Source organism: Argopecten irradians, chromosome 7 (assembly GCF_041381155.1).
Source record: "Argopecten irradians isolate NY chromosome 7, Ai_NY, whole genome shotgun sequence".
Taxonomy (NCBI): Eukaryota; Metazoa; Mollusca; class Bivalvia; order Pectinida; family Pectinidae; genus Argopecten; species Argopecten irradians.
Genome location: NC_091140.1, coordinates 27,162,401 through 27,177,972, shown reverse-complemented (window position 1 = coordinate 27,177,972; position 15,572 = coordinate 27,162,401). Strand labels below are relative to the sequence as shown.

The following is a 15,572-nucleotide window of genomic DNA, read 5'->3' as shown; positions in this document are numbered from 1 at the left end:
GTATAATGTGACCGGGTGGGGTGTGTTGCTTGGTGTCTTCGGCGGCATGCTTCAGTGATATAGCACTTTAAAAAGGGCAACAGTTCCACTCTACAAGAAGACACAACATGAATATTCCGCAGTCTCCCGAAACACGCACCTCGCACAACATACACGCAACGCACCTCATACATGGGAGGCCGTCCTTACATGACCATAGCTGTTAATAGGACGTTAATTAATCAAACAAACAAACAAACTCACCAAAGAAGCATTGACTTCAACTTAATGAGATAATGTCGAACATAAATCATCCGTAAACATTAATCGCCAATGAAGACCGCTATTAAAATTCGATTTTGAATTAAACCATTTATATACCCGGTGATGAAATGAAAACAGTAGGTGTTAGGTGATAATTATATAGCTTCACTATAGTGCTTGAAGTATTTGTTATTAATGTTAGCTGTAAAACAGTATTTAGGTCGTTACTAAACTAGCAAGGTTCTAGTTAACTGGGTTAAATGGTCAGTGAAATGTGGATTGAACAACAGGCGTTCGGCTTTATGTGACCCTGGCTGCTAATAGGGTGTTAATTTTATTTAACTGTCAAAAAGTAGGTATACTCAGTATAAATATTTGCTAGCTATACAGTCATATACAGTGACAAGTTTAATTATTCAATTTTAAGCTTACATAAAATCATTAATCTATTATACTTCACGTATCTGTTCGACTACTACATGTACTTAATATGCATTATATCGAAATGCCCAAATATTTAGTAATATACATAATACATATTAAAATCTCTCAAAGTATTTAATAAATTTCTCTCAAAGTTTCCTTTCTTGCATTTTTTAAGTTTCACATCACATATATCGCACTTGAAAGTTATTCAATCTCTTTCTATAAAAACGACATTCTACCATGTGACGTTCTAAATACACGAAGAATTGCAGTAATTTATATGCTTAAGTGTTATATGAAAATGTGTCGTCAAAAGGTCAAAAATTTAGATCTAGAGCGCATCTTAGATCGATCTGATCGATTACTATCGTCTTATGCACAAGTCGTAGGCGACGTACGAATGTTCCCAGTAGTCGAGACATCTTCATAAGCCTATTCATCTATGGATAGAGTAATAAATTCTGTTCATTGGAACCTTTCTGCGTATAGTATTATATACACCTATATACACAGAACTCTGAAGTAGACCCGACTACAACTGTACATGAAATAGTCGACCGGATCCGTTAAGTGTCGTAGATAAATTTTAATGTATATTTGATGAACATATTATTTTAAATTTAATATCTTGTAAGTATATAGTTATGTACATGTAGAGATAATGATAACCAGGAGTGCATTTTGTGTTTTAGTAATATAGTTAAATTATTTCTTTTTCTTTCTAAAATCGTACTGAAATCATCTGAAAATTAGTGTAACTTCTGTAACGTATGAACAAAGTTTTTTCTCCTGTATTATTTAAAGATGCTCCACCGCTGACAAATAATATTTTTTCACTATCAAAAACAGCAGCAGACGATTTAATATTTTTCTTCGGTTCCAAAAGTTACTTACTTTACACCATTACCGCCATTGAAATGATTGAGCTTCTAATTTTACTTCAAGTTAAAAATATAACAAAATAATTAATTGCATCCCGAAAAAAATTATGTGGCCCTATATCCTATATGGAATAAAGTACTGATTGTGCATGACCCAAAGGCAAAATAAATAATTTCAAATTATTTTTGTGTTAATTAGACTTATGTATACACGATTAAACACTAATTATTGTTCAAATGATGAATATCATTTATGCTCTGTCGGCGGTGGAGCATCTTTAATAGTGAATCTAAAAACCCTTAAGCACATATGAAGGTACATCTGCATCTCTAATATATGTTTCTGATTATCACACTCTTAATTCAAATACCTTTTCCAAAATGTCATATTTCTGGAAAACGATATGCGGTGAATGTATCGTAAAAATGAAACAAAATACCTTTAAAGTAAACGAACAGCAAATCCAAAATAATTTGTGACAAGTAAATTTTGCTATGTATTTTGTATATTACTTCAACATTTGTTTATGGAGTTTGTTTGTTGTTAAAATGAAAGGTCTGATAACGTACTGAATGTTTGCATAAGCTGTAATATAAAACACCAGATTTAATTAATTATTGTTAAAAAAACGCAAAACTTCCTGAAATTGGCGTGCGGTGAAAATGTTTAAATTTTATTAATACACACGATAGATTTCATTTAAAAATTTATTCATTAAAGTTTTGGTTCGTACGGGAAGTTAAAAACAGTGTCTCCTGAAAATACTACGCGTTGCTATGCGTAGTAAACGAATCCAGTTCATAAATCACACTTTCCATTGATCAATATCCGTACAAATCACGTGCATGACTACAAGGGGAATAACTCTCACAGGAATTTTGTCTGTTCCATACATGGTAATTCAGTCGACCTGGTAATTATATAATACACCTGTACTGTGGAGGTTACCTGTTTTGATTGGGTAGAAATTGCTGAGTCAAAGTCATTGAGACGTAACAAAATGATGCAAGGCAGGTTGGTGTTACCTGTTTGTGCGGCCATTTCAACCCCAGGCCTGGACCAGGAAGGTTAACTGGAGGCTGTGTGCCAGGGGGAAATGCAGAAGTTGTGTGCTTGATAAGGGCTGTGTGCCCAAAGTCATCCAAGTTAGAGATAGTTAGAAGCCAGAATAAGGAGCTGTGTGCTTATTTGGGGCAAAACTATGCTACATGGAGGAGCTATGTGCTCTATGTCCACCTTCATGGTAAGGAAATATGAAACAGGAGAGAAGGAGCTGTGTGCTCGGAGTTGGGTAAAGAAACACCAACAGTAAGTACATGATTATGTAATAAATGTGTGTTGGTTATAGTTTTCATATGTAAAATATATTGTGTAATATACTAAGTAGTGTAAAGGTCATTGTTGTAGAATAATTTCCTATTAGGTATTTGTGTAGGAAATAATATTTATAATGAAACAAAATACCTTTAAAGTAAACGAACAGCAAATCCAAAATAATTTGTGACAAGTAAATTTTGCTATGTATTTTGTATATTACTTCAACATTTGTTTATGGAGTTTGTTTGTTGTTAAAATGAAAGGTCTGATAACGTACTGAATGTTTGCATAAGCTGTAATATAAAACACCAGATTTAATTAATTATTGTTAAAAAACGCCGAATTTCCCGAAATCGGTGTGCGGTGAAAATGTTTAAATTTTATTAAATACACACGATAGATTTCATTTAAAAATTTAATCATTAAAGTTTTGGTTCGTACGGGAAGTTAAAAAACAGTGTCTCCTGAAAATACTACGCGTTGCTATGCGTAGTAAACGAATCCAGTTCATAAATCACACTTTCCATTGATCAATATCCGTACAAATCACGTGCATGACTACAAGGGGAATAACTCTCACAGGAATTTTGTCTGTTCCATACATGGTAATTCAGTCGACCTGGTAATTATATAATACACCTGTACTGTGGAGGTTACCTGTTTTGATTGGGTAGAAATTGCTGAGTCAAAGTCATTGAGACGTAACAAAATGATGCAAGGCAGGTTGGTGTTACCTGTTTGTGCGGCCATTTCAACCCCAGGCCTGGACCAGGAAGGTTAACTGGAGGCTGTGTGCCAGGGGGAAATGCAGAAGTTGTGTGCTTGATAAGGGCTGTGTGCCAAAAGTCATCCAAGTTAGAGATAGTTAGAAGCCAGAATAAGGAGCTGTGTGATTATTTGGGGCAAAACTATGCTACATGGAGGAGCTATGTGCTCTATGTCCACCTTCATGGTAAGGAAATATGAAACAGGAGAGAAGGAGCTGTGTGCTCGGAGTTGGGTAAAGAAACACCAACAGTAAGTACATGATTATGTAATAAATGTGTGTTGGTTATAGTTTTCATATGTAAAATATATTGTGTAATATACTAAGTAGTGTAAAGGTCATTGTTGTAGAATAATTTCCTATTAGGTATTTGTGTAGGAAATAATATTTATAAGAGAAATATAGAAAGAGATTTATTAGTAATATAGTAACTGTAGTAATATGCTAAAACACACACATATGCAGTGTATTTTAGTGCCATTATAATCTTATGGACATAGACTCAGAACTTTGACTCTGTAACCTTGTAGGTGACCTTGGGACAGGGAGCCATGTTCCATGTACCGCGTGCTAGATACCATGTATGTGCTAAACCCATACTGGGCAGCTGAACCCTGTGGCCCTTACGAATTCATATTGAAGTCATCAGAGAAGGACTACTACAGTGTGGAGTCCACCATTGGAGAAGTACATGCATGTGAACATCTGTGTCGGAACTTTGGGAGGCAGTGAACTGTATATATATAGAGTGTCCATATAGACATTGGGTTATTAATCAATGAGTAGGGTTTATAATCAAAATTGCATATTATTTCATTGTAATGAATGGTTTCGAGTATGAGAGAGTGTTTTGTATGTTGTACATAGGTTTTCTTATGATTTTGTATATATGTTGAAGTTAATAAAGTGTTAATTTGATTTTACATTGTTGCCTTATTTGTTTGCCGTTAATTAGGCTAAGCCTTTATCCACAAATCTTGATATTAACAAAGAAACAAACTAGATATTTGTCTCTTTATATATGTAATACTGTGTCAATGTCCATAACTCGGACGGCCATATTCCACTCCCCAGTTTCAGAAAAAAAGTATGGTTATTATTAAATTGTATCAGACGTGACAATGGGAATAAGCTGAATCAACAGACATATCATTTATTTTTAATTTGGTATCTGTACAATATATATCATGCCGTATACATGGCACTTGGTATCCAGAAATATCGGGAAAATAGTCAGATTTCAAGACCTCGGACACCATGACGTTCAAAAACCACTACATGTCAACGCTCCAGTTTCATTTAAATAAATGTTGGGTAGAAAACAAACTCACATGTTAGTTTAAATCTAAATGGCATCAATTTGCTCAACATAGCCTTATGAAATTTCCTTTTGAAAATATGTCTAAAGCCCGCCCTGTTGGTATTAGAACGAATACACGAACCCAGCCTTCTACAACACCATTTTCTATCTAAAATCTTTTGAGCTACAATATTGCAGCTACGTGCATGAAAGCATGGTGCGTGTTTTGATAGACTGCGGTATAATCGTGTTGTGTCTTCTTGTATAGTGGAATTGTTGCCCTTTTTAAAGTGAAGTATGCTACCGAAGACGCCAAGCAACACACTTCATCTCAGCATGAGACATGCCTAATATGAGTACCCTAATCTTTCGGTTATTAAGAAGTTGTTTGGATGAAAAGTTCACGCATGGCGGAACATGCTGACTGTAGGTCATCCGTCTGCTAGATGACCTTACAAGCAGTGCAAATAAGAAACTTGAGAAGGAATGCGATATCAATAGGGTGTGGTATCATTCGAGAGGGTATGATATCACCCGGGATGATATAAACTTTGGTCATTTCGTATATATATAAAACAGAAGATATCAGTGGATATCAGTGTTAAACATGATTAATAAATACAGTAATTTTATCATAAAAGGTAAAAGTGCAGGGACTTACGGATCATGGCTGTACCGCCGTTTGATAAGCCTAAGTACATAATTATTCCCATCGTTTAATGTGTATAAAAACTTTGAGTTCTAAAGTATCGCACACAGTACAAAGAAAGAAAATAATCATACTGATTAAATTAAAGTGATTGCATTACAATTTCTGAAAGAAATACGTTTCATTGTGAGACCTCCAGATATCAAGTTTTCGTTATAGACAATTTCGAATGGGACATTTGTTTGGTAAAATAAAGGTAGCCAGGCTAGGTTTTCTGTTCTGTTTACAGTTAACCGGTTTTCATATACGGATGTGTTTGTAAAAAATATCAGCTTGATAGAAATTTCAACATTATCCAGCTCAAAGGACTTGATAGGTCCAATGTTATATTACAAATACATACAGTTCTAATTATAAAAGTATCCACAAACAATGACTATTCCTTTAGCCAGTTATATTATTCAAGCAAGGGCTGAATATTTTACATGTAGGGTGATATAGTTTGTCATGTGATTAGCACCGTCCCCCCTAAGATACATCTATCTCATATTCATACTTTGCATATTAGTGTTACCTCCTTTTCGGGTAGGTATCCATTGTGACGTCATTACTTTCTCTGAAAAACATGACGTTTATCTCTGAAATACATGACATCACAATCTAATACCTATCCGCAAGGACAGATAACTCTGTAATATGTAAATACGGAATAGAACGGTATAGAGTAAAGCCGCAATACTGTTTGGCGTGCGCCTTGGATCATTGGTCATCAGCTTGCAGGAAGCAATATTTATAGGATGGGCATATTTTGAACAAAGTAAAGATTTTGTATAGGTATTGTTGATTAAGAATATTGACTAGAAGGTCCTGACTCCTGAGCGCTCACTGGTTTAGTCTTTCTAATTTCTCCCGAAAACAAAGCCTACACGAAAGACTTCCCATGCATCATTTTGTAATAATTATCTGTCTGTAATTTGTGGAACTTTCTCTTATTAATACAAACAGGAAATTTGAAAACAATGTTTCTCATGAAATCTTGATTCTCGGAATTAAAAACAAGAAAATTATCCGAAATTTTATAATTTTTTTTTTTTTTTTTTGAAATTATTCTTTTATCCTTTTTATTTTCTTACATTTAACATGTAAATTGGTCGTTGCGCTCTTCATGATCTGTAATTGATTGATTATGTTGTGTGCAGTGCAGACATAATTCCCGCTTAACTTAGGTCGAACTTGGCTGAAATGTAACCTGGCAGTAATTGTAGAATGTCCGGCTGCAGATGGCGTCATAACAGTTTCGTAGGGAAGAAGGACGCCATTTTCATTGGTCCAATTGATTGTCGAATGTGGGAAAGATTTCACAACACAATCCATGGTGACATCGGAAAAGTCAGTCACAACATAGTTGGTCTGAAGAGTTATGACAGGTGCATCTGAGAATAGAAATTCGAAAATATTTAGATTGTATGCAAAAGACGCGCGCTGATTGGCCTGTCGGAACTAGAGCATTCGCTTTAGAGTGTAACGAAAGTTTTAAATGAAATATTAATATCGAAACTTCTACAGTAAAGTCGGTAACTTATTTCTTTTTCAATTATTAATATGAACGTCATTATGGTAGACAGCTTTCGTGTATATTAAGGAAGAATTGGTTTTTTATTGCTTTTTTTTACTTTATAGGAAGGTGGTGATAACAAACGCATTTATTCAAAAATAAAGATAGTTAAGCTTCGCCTTTCTGTTTTTCGAACGACCTAAAATCAGAATAAAATGCAAATTAAAGTTTCTTATGGATTATGAAAGTTACTCTCGAATTCCATTCTGAGAGATAGCTTTTTATGTAGCCAAATGTGAATTTGAGCTGATTGACGACCGTGTTGCGTTTGTCTTTTGACTATTTGTCATAGGAAACTAAACTTTAATACATGGTGATCTCGTTCTGTGCATCACGAGCAACGACTTTACATTATAAAGAATATATGATTACAATACTATCATATTTTTTTCGTCCGATATGCATATTGTACGGAAATTCTGCGGCGTTTTATTAATTTACTAAACACCCGTTATGAACCCGCTTAATCGACCGAAGTGCAGACAATGTGCTAGTTACATACGTACACTGAACATACAATGTAGTCCTACTGCTTCGGGAACCATGGACACCTCTCTGATGGTATGTGGCACGACATGTGTAAGTTTTGCCCCAGTCGGAAGGCGTCACCGGACCAATTGTGAAGTCGTAGAATGTCATGTCTTGGTCTGTAGCATCCTGATGTTGGTCAGAGATGGGAATCACATTACCATCTGGGCCCAATAATTCTGTGTTCGACTCCGGGTTTGACCTGACTGTACATCGAATGATGGTCATAGTAGATTCCTGGACTGTTACACTGACAGGGACTGTAATAGTTGGTAGAACTGGTAACGATAAAAAATATAATACATGATGAAATTTTATAAACATCACTTCTGCATAAATCTATACAAGAGAGAAGAAACAGTAGCGATCATACCGGGGCTTGAGCCAGGTGCCTCCGAACATTAGCCAGATGATGTAATAATTTGAGCTAACTGGACAATCGACGCAGCAATCTGGTTATATATCCCCATTCTCACTCAGTTTCCTAGAGGATATGAAAACATAATATTAGGAGTCACGTTCTCGTGACCTCTGAAATTGGCCAATCAAATTGCAGAAAATGTCAGAATTATTTTCGTGCGTGCTTTTTAGCTCACCTAGTCTGAAGGGCCGGGGAGCTTATGTCGTAGAGTTCTGCATGGATTGTAACCAAATTTGGCCAGAAACATTCTTGGGGAAGGGAAACAGAACTTGTATAAATTTTGGCTCTGACCCCCCGGGGGCAGGAGGGGCGGGGCCCAATAGGGGAAATAGAGGTAAATCCTATAAATCGCTACTTGTCCTCGAGTTCTGCATGGATTGTAACCAAATTTGGCCAGAAACATCCTTGGGGGAAGGGAAAAGAACTTGTATAAATTTTGGCTCTGACCCCCCGGGGGCAGGAGGGACGGGGCCAAATAGGGGAAATAGAAGTAAATCCTATAAATCGCTACTTGTCCTAGAGTTCTGTATGGGTTGAAACCAAATTTGGCCCAGAAACATCCTTGGGGTTAACAGAATTCGTTTAAATTTTGACTTTGACCGCCTGGAACAGAACAAGTGGGGCCCAATAGGGGAATTAGAGGTAAATATTCAAATTCCTTCAAAAGAAAACAATGAACCTGTATTCAGAACATTCCTAGGCATTACAAACCAGGTGAGCGATACAGGCCCTCTGGGCATCTTGTTCTTTGTTCAAAGAGTGCAACATATGTCGTGTGTAGGTGGAGAGAATGCATTTGAACTTGGAGTATATGGCATTTTGTCAGACTTTCTATGAAACAGAGTGAAAATAAGGATATGCATTTCAATCAACCCCCCCTACAATAACTCTATGATACTTTATCCTTTACCGGAATACAATTTGTTAACTTAATCAAAAAGGTTACTGTTATTCAAATAGATTGTTACGCAAATTTTAATTTTCGTTTGATAACTCGAGAACACATTAACGGTATTTGCTTAAACTTCATATGATGTGCGTAGAAGATAACAGTCGAGTCTCACTTGACACCACCTCACTTTTGGCCTATGGTTGAGCGCTCGCCCCTGTAGGAAGGCTTGGGTTCTGTCCCTATGGGCAACAGTGGTATACAAGAAGACACAACACGAATATACCGAGTCTCCCAAAACACGCACCTCGCGCAACATACACGCAACACACTGCATTGGGAGGCCGTCCTTACATGAGGTAATAGGACGTTAATTAATAAACAAACAAACAAACAAGCTTGCGATTGAATTTAGGAAAAAGTCAACTATGACACTAAGACTTAAAAATAGATTGTTTCACAAAATTTTAGTTTCCTGGACGATAAGTTGACAACATATCAACATAATTTGTTCAAACTTCTTACAATTATATGTGTTTTGCTTGCAACACTTACTGTAAGCTAGTCATGGATATATATACCATTTAAACGAATTGACTAAATTATGCTTACATTTTACTTGCAGGTACACGTGCGTTTCCATTCGATCGTCGCGAAGCGATACAGTACACGTGAACTTGGCCTGGTTATGATCGCTTCTCAGGATGATATTGATGGTTTGGTAGAAAATAACCACCCATCCCTCCATTTCCTGTTTGCGTCCAAAAGTCTCATTAACAGAAACGCCAGTTGTAACTGGATAGGACCAAGTTATGGTTGGTTTGGGGATGCCTCCAGTTACCTCACATCTCATATGCATTATATCCCCTTCATACATTTCTGGAACAGTGGATTGACTCTCGGGGAACTGGCCGTATATTAAAATGACCGGATCCTGTGGTGGTTTTCCTAAGCAAAATTGAATAAAATTTTTATTGCATACATCTACGACTAGACTGGCCACCAGACCCTAAGTTGCTGATAAGTCTTTCTCAGCAGTGTTTTACTAGATTATCTTCCCCTAGTTTGAAACTTGTTGGGCCGCGGTGACCAATTGGTTAGGATGTCCCGACATATTACCACAAGCCCTTCACCTCTGGGATGGTGGTTTATCTCCGTGTACTCAGGCTTTCCTCCACCAACAAACCTGGCACGTCCTTACATGACCCTGGCTGTTAATAGGACGTTAAACTAATAAAACTATAACCAAAGCTTGAAACTTAGAATCAGACGAGTAGTAGACACATTATAATGTGTCCCAAATTTAGGTGATTATTTTTATATTCTAGAGACTTTATTCGGCTTTATTCGACGGTAAATTACGGAGTAAATAATTAATAATTACTGTTAGACCTTGTGAACACAATAACTTGAGTAAATATAAACCGAGCTTAATGAAACTTTAATTGTATTTAGACTAACGATCTTGGACAAGTTCGAAAATCGGCCTGTTTCGACTGTTATATACAGGGTTATTGCCCTTTTCACTAATAATTATTATTGGACAACGTGAACACGATAAATTGATTATATGCACCAAGCTTAATAAAACTTTATATGTAGACAATTATAAAATGGATCTTGGACGTATTCGAAAATCGACCTGATTCTATCGTAACTTACGGGGTTATTGTCCTTTGCACTAATGATTATTATTGGGCCTTGCGAACAGGAGTGAATAAATATAAACCGAGCTTAACGAAATTTTGATTTAAGACTAATATTGGAAAGATCTTGGACAAGTTCGAAAATCGGCCTGATTCGAAGGTAATTTATGGAGTTATTGCCCTTTGCACTGACAATTATTATTGGACCTTGATAACTTGAATAAATATGTACTCTTACTTTGTATTCACACTTAAATAGGAAGGATCTCAGACAAATTCGAAAAGAGACCTGATTAGATCATAACTTACGGAGTATGCATAAATAAATATGAATCAATGTATAATAGAATTGAAGGAATTTTTTTATACCAAGTCCCAGATAATTGGGCATATTTTACCCTACACACCGGTATATTTATACCCGTATTTTAATTTCCGGTAACACCGTCTAGCTGAGAGTGACAGGTCGGTGTATCCGTAAAGCCTAAAAAATGATACTCTATTTGCGTCTTTATTGCTGGTTTCATTATTTGACATAAGCTACTTCATTTGTCAAATCTCACTTGTCATCACATCTCTAGTCCGGCGGAGATCATTTACAAAGTCGTTGCTAGAAGCCAGCGATATTACAGGTAGATTTTAATACAGTGTAAGGTGACACGGCTCTTCTGTTGAACTGAAAAATGTCTTGCAGTAGAGTATCAAAACGAAAGCACAACAGTCAAATAGGACCATTTATCCGTAATAAAGGTATCCAAATAGGAAATCTTGATTCAGATCATCATTCAAGTAGACCTATTGATCCTTTGACAAACGATTGGGAATCAACGATGGGAGCAGGGGAGACAATCCTATCAACGTCGACAAAGTTTTGTTAGCTAAACCGTACTGTTTGCATACATATATATAGAAATCGTGGGAAAAGTAAATAGCTTGTCGTTGACGAAAAACGACAGTACTGCATGTGTTTAAATGATAAATTGTTCATGTTGCTAGACCTGTAATCCAAGTTTTTTTTATCAAACAACATGCGTAAGCTCGATCCTTTTAACATTTGTAAGCTTAATAATAGGACCTGGAATTTCCTTACCATGCATTGGAAAGATCTCGGACGATCGCGTTTGAATATCAGCTTGATTCAATTGTCACTTATGGAGTTAATGCCCTTTGCAATTATAATTATTGAATCTTGTGAACATAAATTGAGTAAATATGATTTGAGCTTAATGAAACTTTGCATGTAGACTAACATTGGAAATATCTCCCATAAGTTTGAAAATCAGATTGATTTCGACTCTTAACTTATTTACGCAGTTATTGCCCTTTGCAATAATAATTATTGAATCTTGTGGAAAAGGTGATGAGCGTAGATATGTCCTAGCTTAATGAGACTTTGTATGAAGACCTATAAGATGTATGTTCCTATTTCATGAACAAAAGACTTCAGTTGGCTAGTAAATTACATAACTAATTTGTATCAAATATTAAATGACCGTTAAGGCCCATGGGCCTCTTGTTGAAAAGTTGAATGAACAGCCGACTCGAACGGTTCGAACCTATTCAACATACAATCCAAAGTTTGTCTAATACAAACGCACCTTAAAATTATGGGGGTCACGGTAGTAGAATATTTAATTTAACGAAATGTCAGTTTGATAAAGCATAAGCCACAGAACACAGTGATTTGTATTTGTTGTCATGTTAGATGTTGCTTTGTCTTGCCTTCCACGACAGTCGGGAAAGGAGATATTGGTAACGCGGTGTCCACATCTGTGTTGAAAGTTTGGCACCAGTCAGATCAAGTGACCCAAGAATGGCTGTTAATGAGGAAACTGAAGTAAAATTAGTCAAGATACTCATTCGTTAAACTAATAAAATTAAAACTAATAACCAAAGCTTGAAACTTAAGTTGCCAGAATCAGACGAGTAGTAGACACATTATAATGTGTCCCAAATTTAGGTGATTATTTTTATATTCTAGAGACTTTATTCGGCTTTATTCGACGGTAAATTACGGAGTAAATAATTAATAATTACTGTTAGACCTTGTGAACACAATAACTTGAGTAAATATAAACCGAGCTTAATGAAACTTTAATTGTATTTAGACTAACGATCTTGGACAAGTTCGAAAATCGGCCTGTTTCGACTGTTATATACAGGGTTATTGCCCTTTTCACTAATAATTATTATTGGACAACGTGAACACGATAAATTGATTATATGCACCAAGCTTAATAAAACTTTATATGTAGACAATTATAAAATGGATCTTGGACGTATTCGAAAATCGACCTGATTCTATCGTAACTTACGGGGTTATTGTCCTTTGCACTAATGATTATTATTGGGCCTTGCGAACAGGAGTGAATAAATATAAACCGAGCTTAACGAAATTTTGATTTAAGACTAATATTGGAAAGATCTTGGACAAGTTCGAAAATCGGCCTGATTCGAAGGTAATTTATGGAGTTATTGCCCTTTGCACTGACAATTATTATTGGACCTTGATAACTTGAATAAATATGCACTCTTACTTTGTATTCACACTTAAATAGGAAGGATCTCAGACAAATTCGAAAAGAGACCTGATTAGATCATAACTTACGGAGTATGCATAAATAAATATGAATCAATGTATAATAGAATTGAAGGAATTTTTTTATACCAAGTCCCAGATAATTGGGCATATTTTACCCTACACACCGGTATATTTATACCCGTATTTTAATTTCCGGTAACACCGTCTAGCTGAGAGTGACAGGTCGGTGTATCCGTAAAGCCTAAAAAAATGATACTCTATTTGCGTCTTTTATTGCTGGTTTCATTATTTGACATAAGCTACTTCATTTGTCAAATCTCACTTGTCATCACATCTCTAGTCCGGCGGAGATCATTTACAAAGTCGTTGCTAGAAGCCAGCGATATTACAGGTAGATTTTAATACAGTGTAAGGTGACACGGCTCTTCTGTTGAACTGAAAAATGTCTTGCAGTAGAGTATCAAAACGAAAGCACAACAGTCAAATAGGACCATTTATCCGTAATAAAGGTATCCAAATAGGAAATCTTGATTCAGATCATCATTCAAGTAGACCTATTGATCCTTTGACAAACGATTGGGAATCAACGATGGGAGCAGGGGAGACAATCCTATCAACGTCGACAAAGTTTTGTTAGCTAAACCGTACTGTTTGCATACATATATATAGAAATCGTGGGAAAAGTAAATAGCTTGTCGTTGACGAAAAACGACAGTACTGCATGTGTGTTTAAATGATAAATTGTTCATGTTGCTAGACCTGTAATCCAAGTTTTTTTTATCAAACAACATGCGTAAGCTCGATCCTTTTAACATTTGTAAGCTTAATAATAGGACCTGGAATTTCCTTACCATGCATTGGAAAGATCTCGGACGATCGCGTTTGAATATCAGGCTTGATTCAATTGTCACTTATGGAGTTAATGCCCTTTGCAATTATAATTATTGAATCTTGTGAACATAAATTGAGTAAATATGATTTGAGCTTAATGAAACTTTGCATGTAGACTAACATTGGAAATATCTCCCATAAGTTTGAAAATCAGATTGATTTCGACTCTTAACTTATTTACGCAGTTATTGCCCTTTGCAATAATAATTATTGAATCTTGTGGAAAAGGTGATGAGCGTAGATATGTCCTAGCTTAATGAGACTTTGTATGAAGACCTATAAGATGTATGTTCCTATTTCATGAACAAAAGACTTCAGTTGGCTAGTAAATTACATAACTAATTTGTATCAAATATTAAATGACCGTTAAGGCCCATGGGCCTCTTGTTGAAAAGTTGAATGAACAGCCGACTCGAACGGTTCGAACCTATTCAACATACAATCCAAAGTTTGTCTAATACAAACGCACCTTAAAATTATGGGGGTCACGGTAGTAGAATATTTAATTTAACGAAATGTCAGTTTGATAAAGCATAAGCCACAGAACACAGTGATTTGTATTTGTTGTCATGTTAGATGTTGCTTTGTCTTGCCTTCCACGACAGTCGGGAAAGGAGATAACGCGGTGTCAACATCTGTGTTGAAAGTTTGGCACCAGTCAGATCAAGTGACCCAAGAATAAAGATATTTAACTAGTTCTTGATTTGGGTTAAACACTAAGAATTGTGAGAAATTGAAACTGTACATCACCTTAAACTGAAGTAAAATTAGTCAAGATACTCATTCGGTCGTGTATTAATTTTTTACTAGGATCCTATATTTTAGTGTATAACAGGAACAATGGAAATTTGCCTACGAACTAATTTTATTAAAACTTAATGTTATATGAAATACGTTTAAAAAAAATCAAGGGTCCCCAGGGGCATGTGCTATGGCCAAATTTAAGTTGCCCAGTAGAGGTTATGACTTTTTTTTATCCAAAACCGTATCAAAATCATATTTAATGTAATAAAATTTTCAAGACAGAAAACGTCAAAATTTTGGATGGTATTTTCGGCCATGTCAATTATTGACAAGAAATGATTGTAATGGAGGATCATGGTTGTATTGTCCCCCAAACGAACTGTGCAGTAGGAAATGATCACAACGATCAGGTTGTGTGATATATGAACAAATTAATATTATCATTGTTAACTTACACACGTTTCCTGGGAACAGCCATCAAATCCCATACGGGGAAAAATACGCAAGATAATGTGTCGATTGCTGTCAGAGCAAATCTTTTCAAAGATGGCAGCTTAATCTTTCTGTTATTCAGCTCAATTTGTAAGCTTTAAAATTTTGAGCAATCCTACGCATCCATTTCGTTACGATGGTAAAAGAGCTAAGCAACATAGCTATTGTTCATCATACCTCATAACCATTGTGTTCAGCTTAATCTAACAAAATCTAAATTT

The 15,572-nt window shown here is 35.7% G+C and overlaps 1 protein-coding gene across 2 annotated transcripts in view; it reads right to left on the bottom strand.

Moving 5' to 3' along the window:
• LOC138328012 (neural cell adhesion molecule 1-like) overlaps positions 1-15,572 on the bottom strand; it is a 41,755-nt gene that overhangs the window by 1,567 nt on the left and 24,616 nt on the right. Inside the window, exons 5-7 of one of the 2 annotated variants that reach the window (XM_069274575.1) lie at positions 9,649-9,984; positions 7,705-8,004; positions 6,717-7,016 (exon numbers count right to left, since the gene is read on the bottom strand). In XM_069274575.1, coding sequence (XP_069130676.1) covers positions 6,717-7,016; positions 7,705-8,004; positions 9,649-9,984 — 936 coding nt within the window. Of the gene's footprint in view, positions 1-5,526; positions 7,017-7,704; positions 8,005-9,648; positions 9,985-15,572 lie in introns of those variants that run through there. The other variant, XM_069274574.1, reaches the window with a different exon arrangement.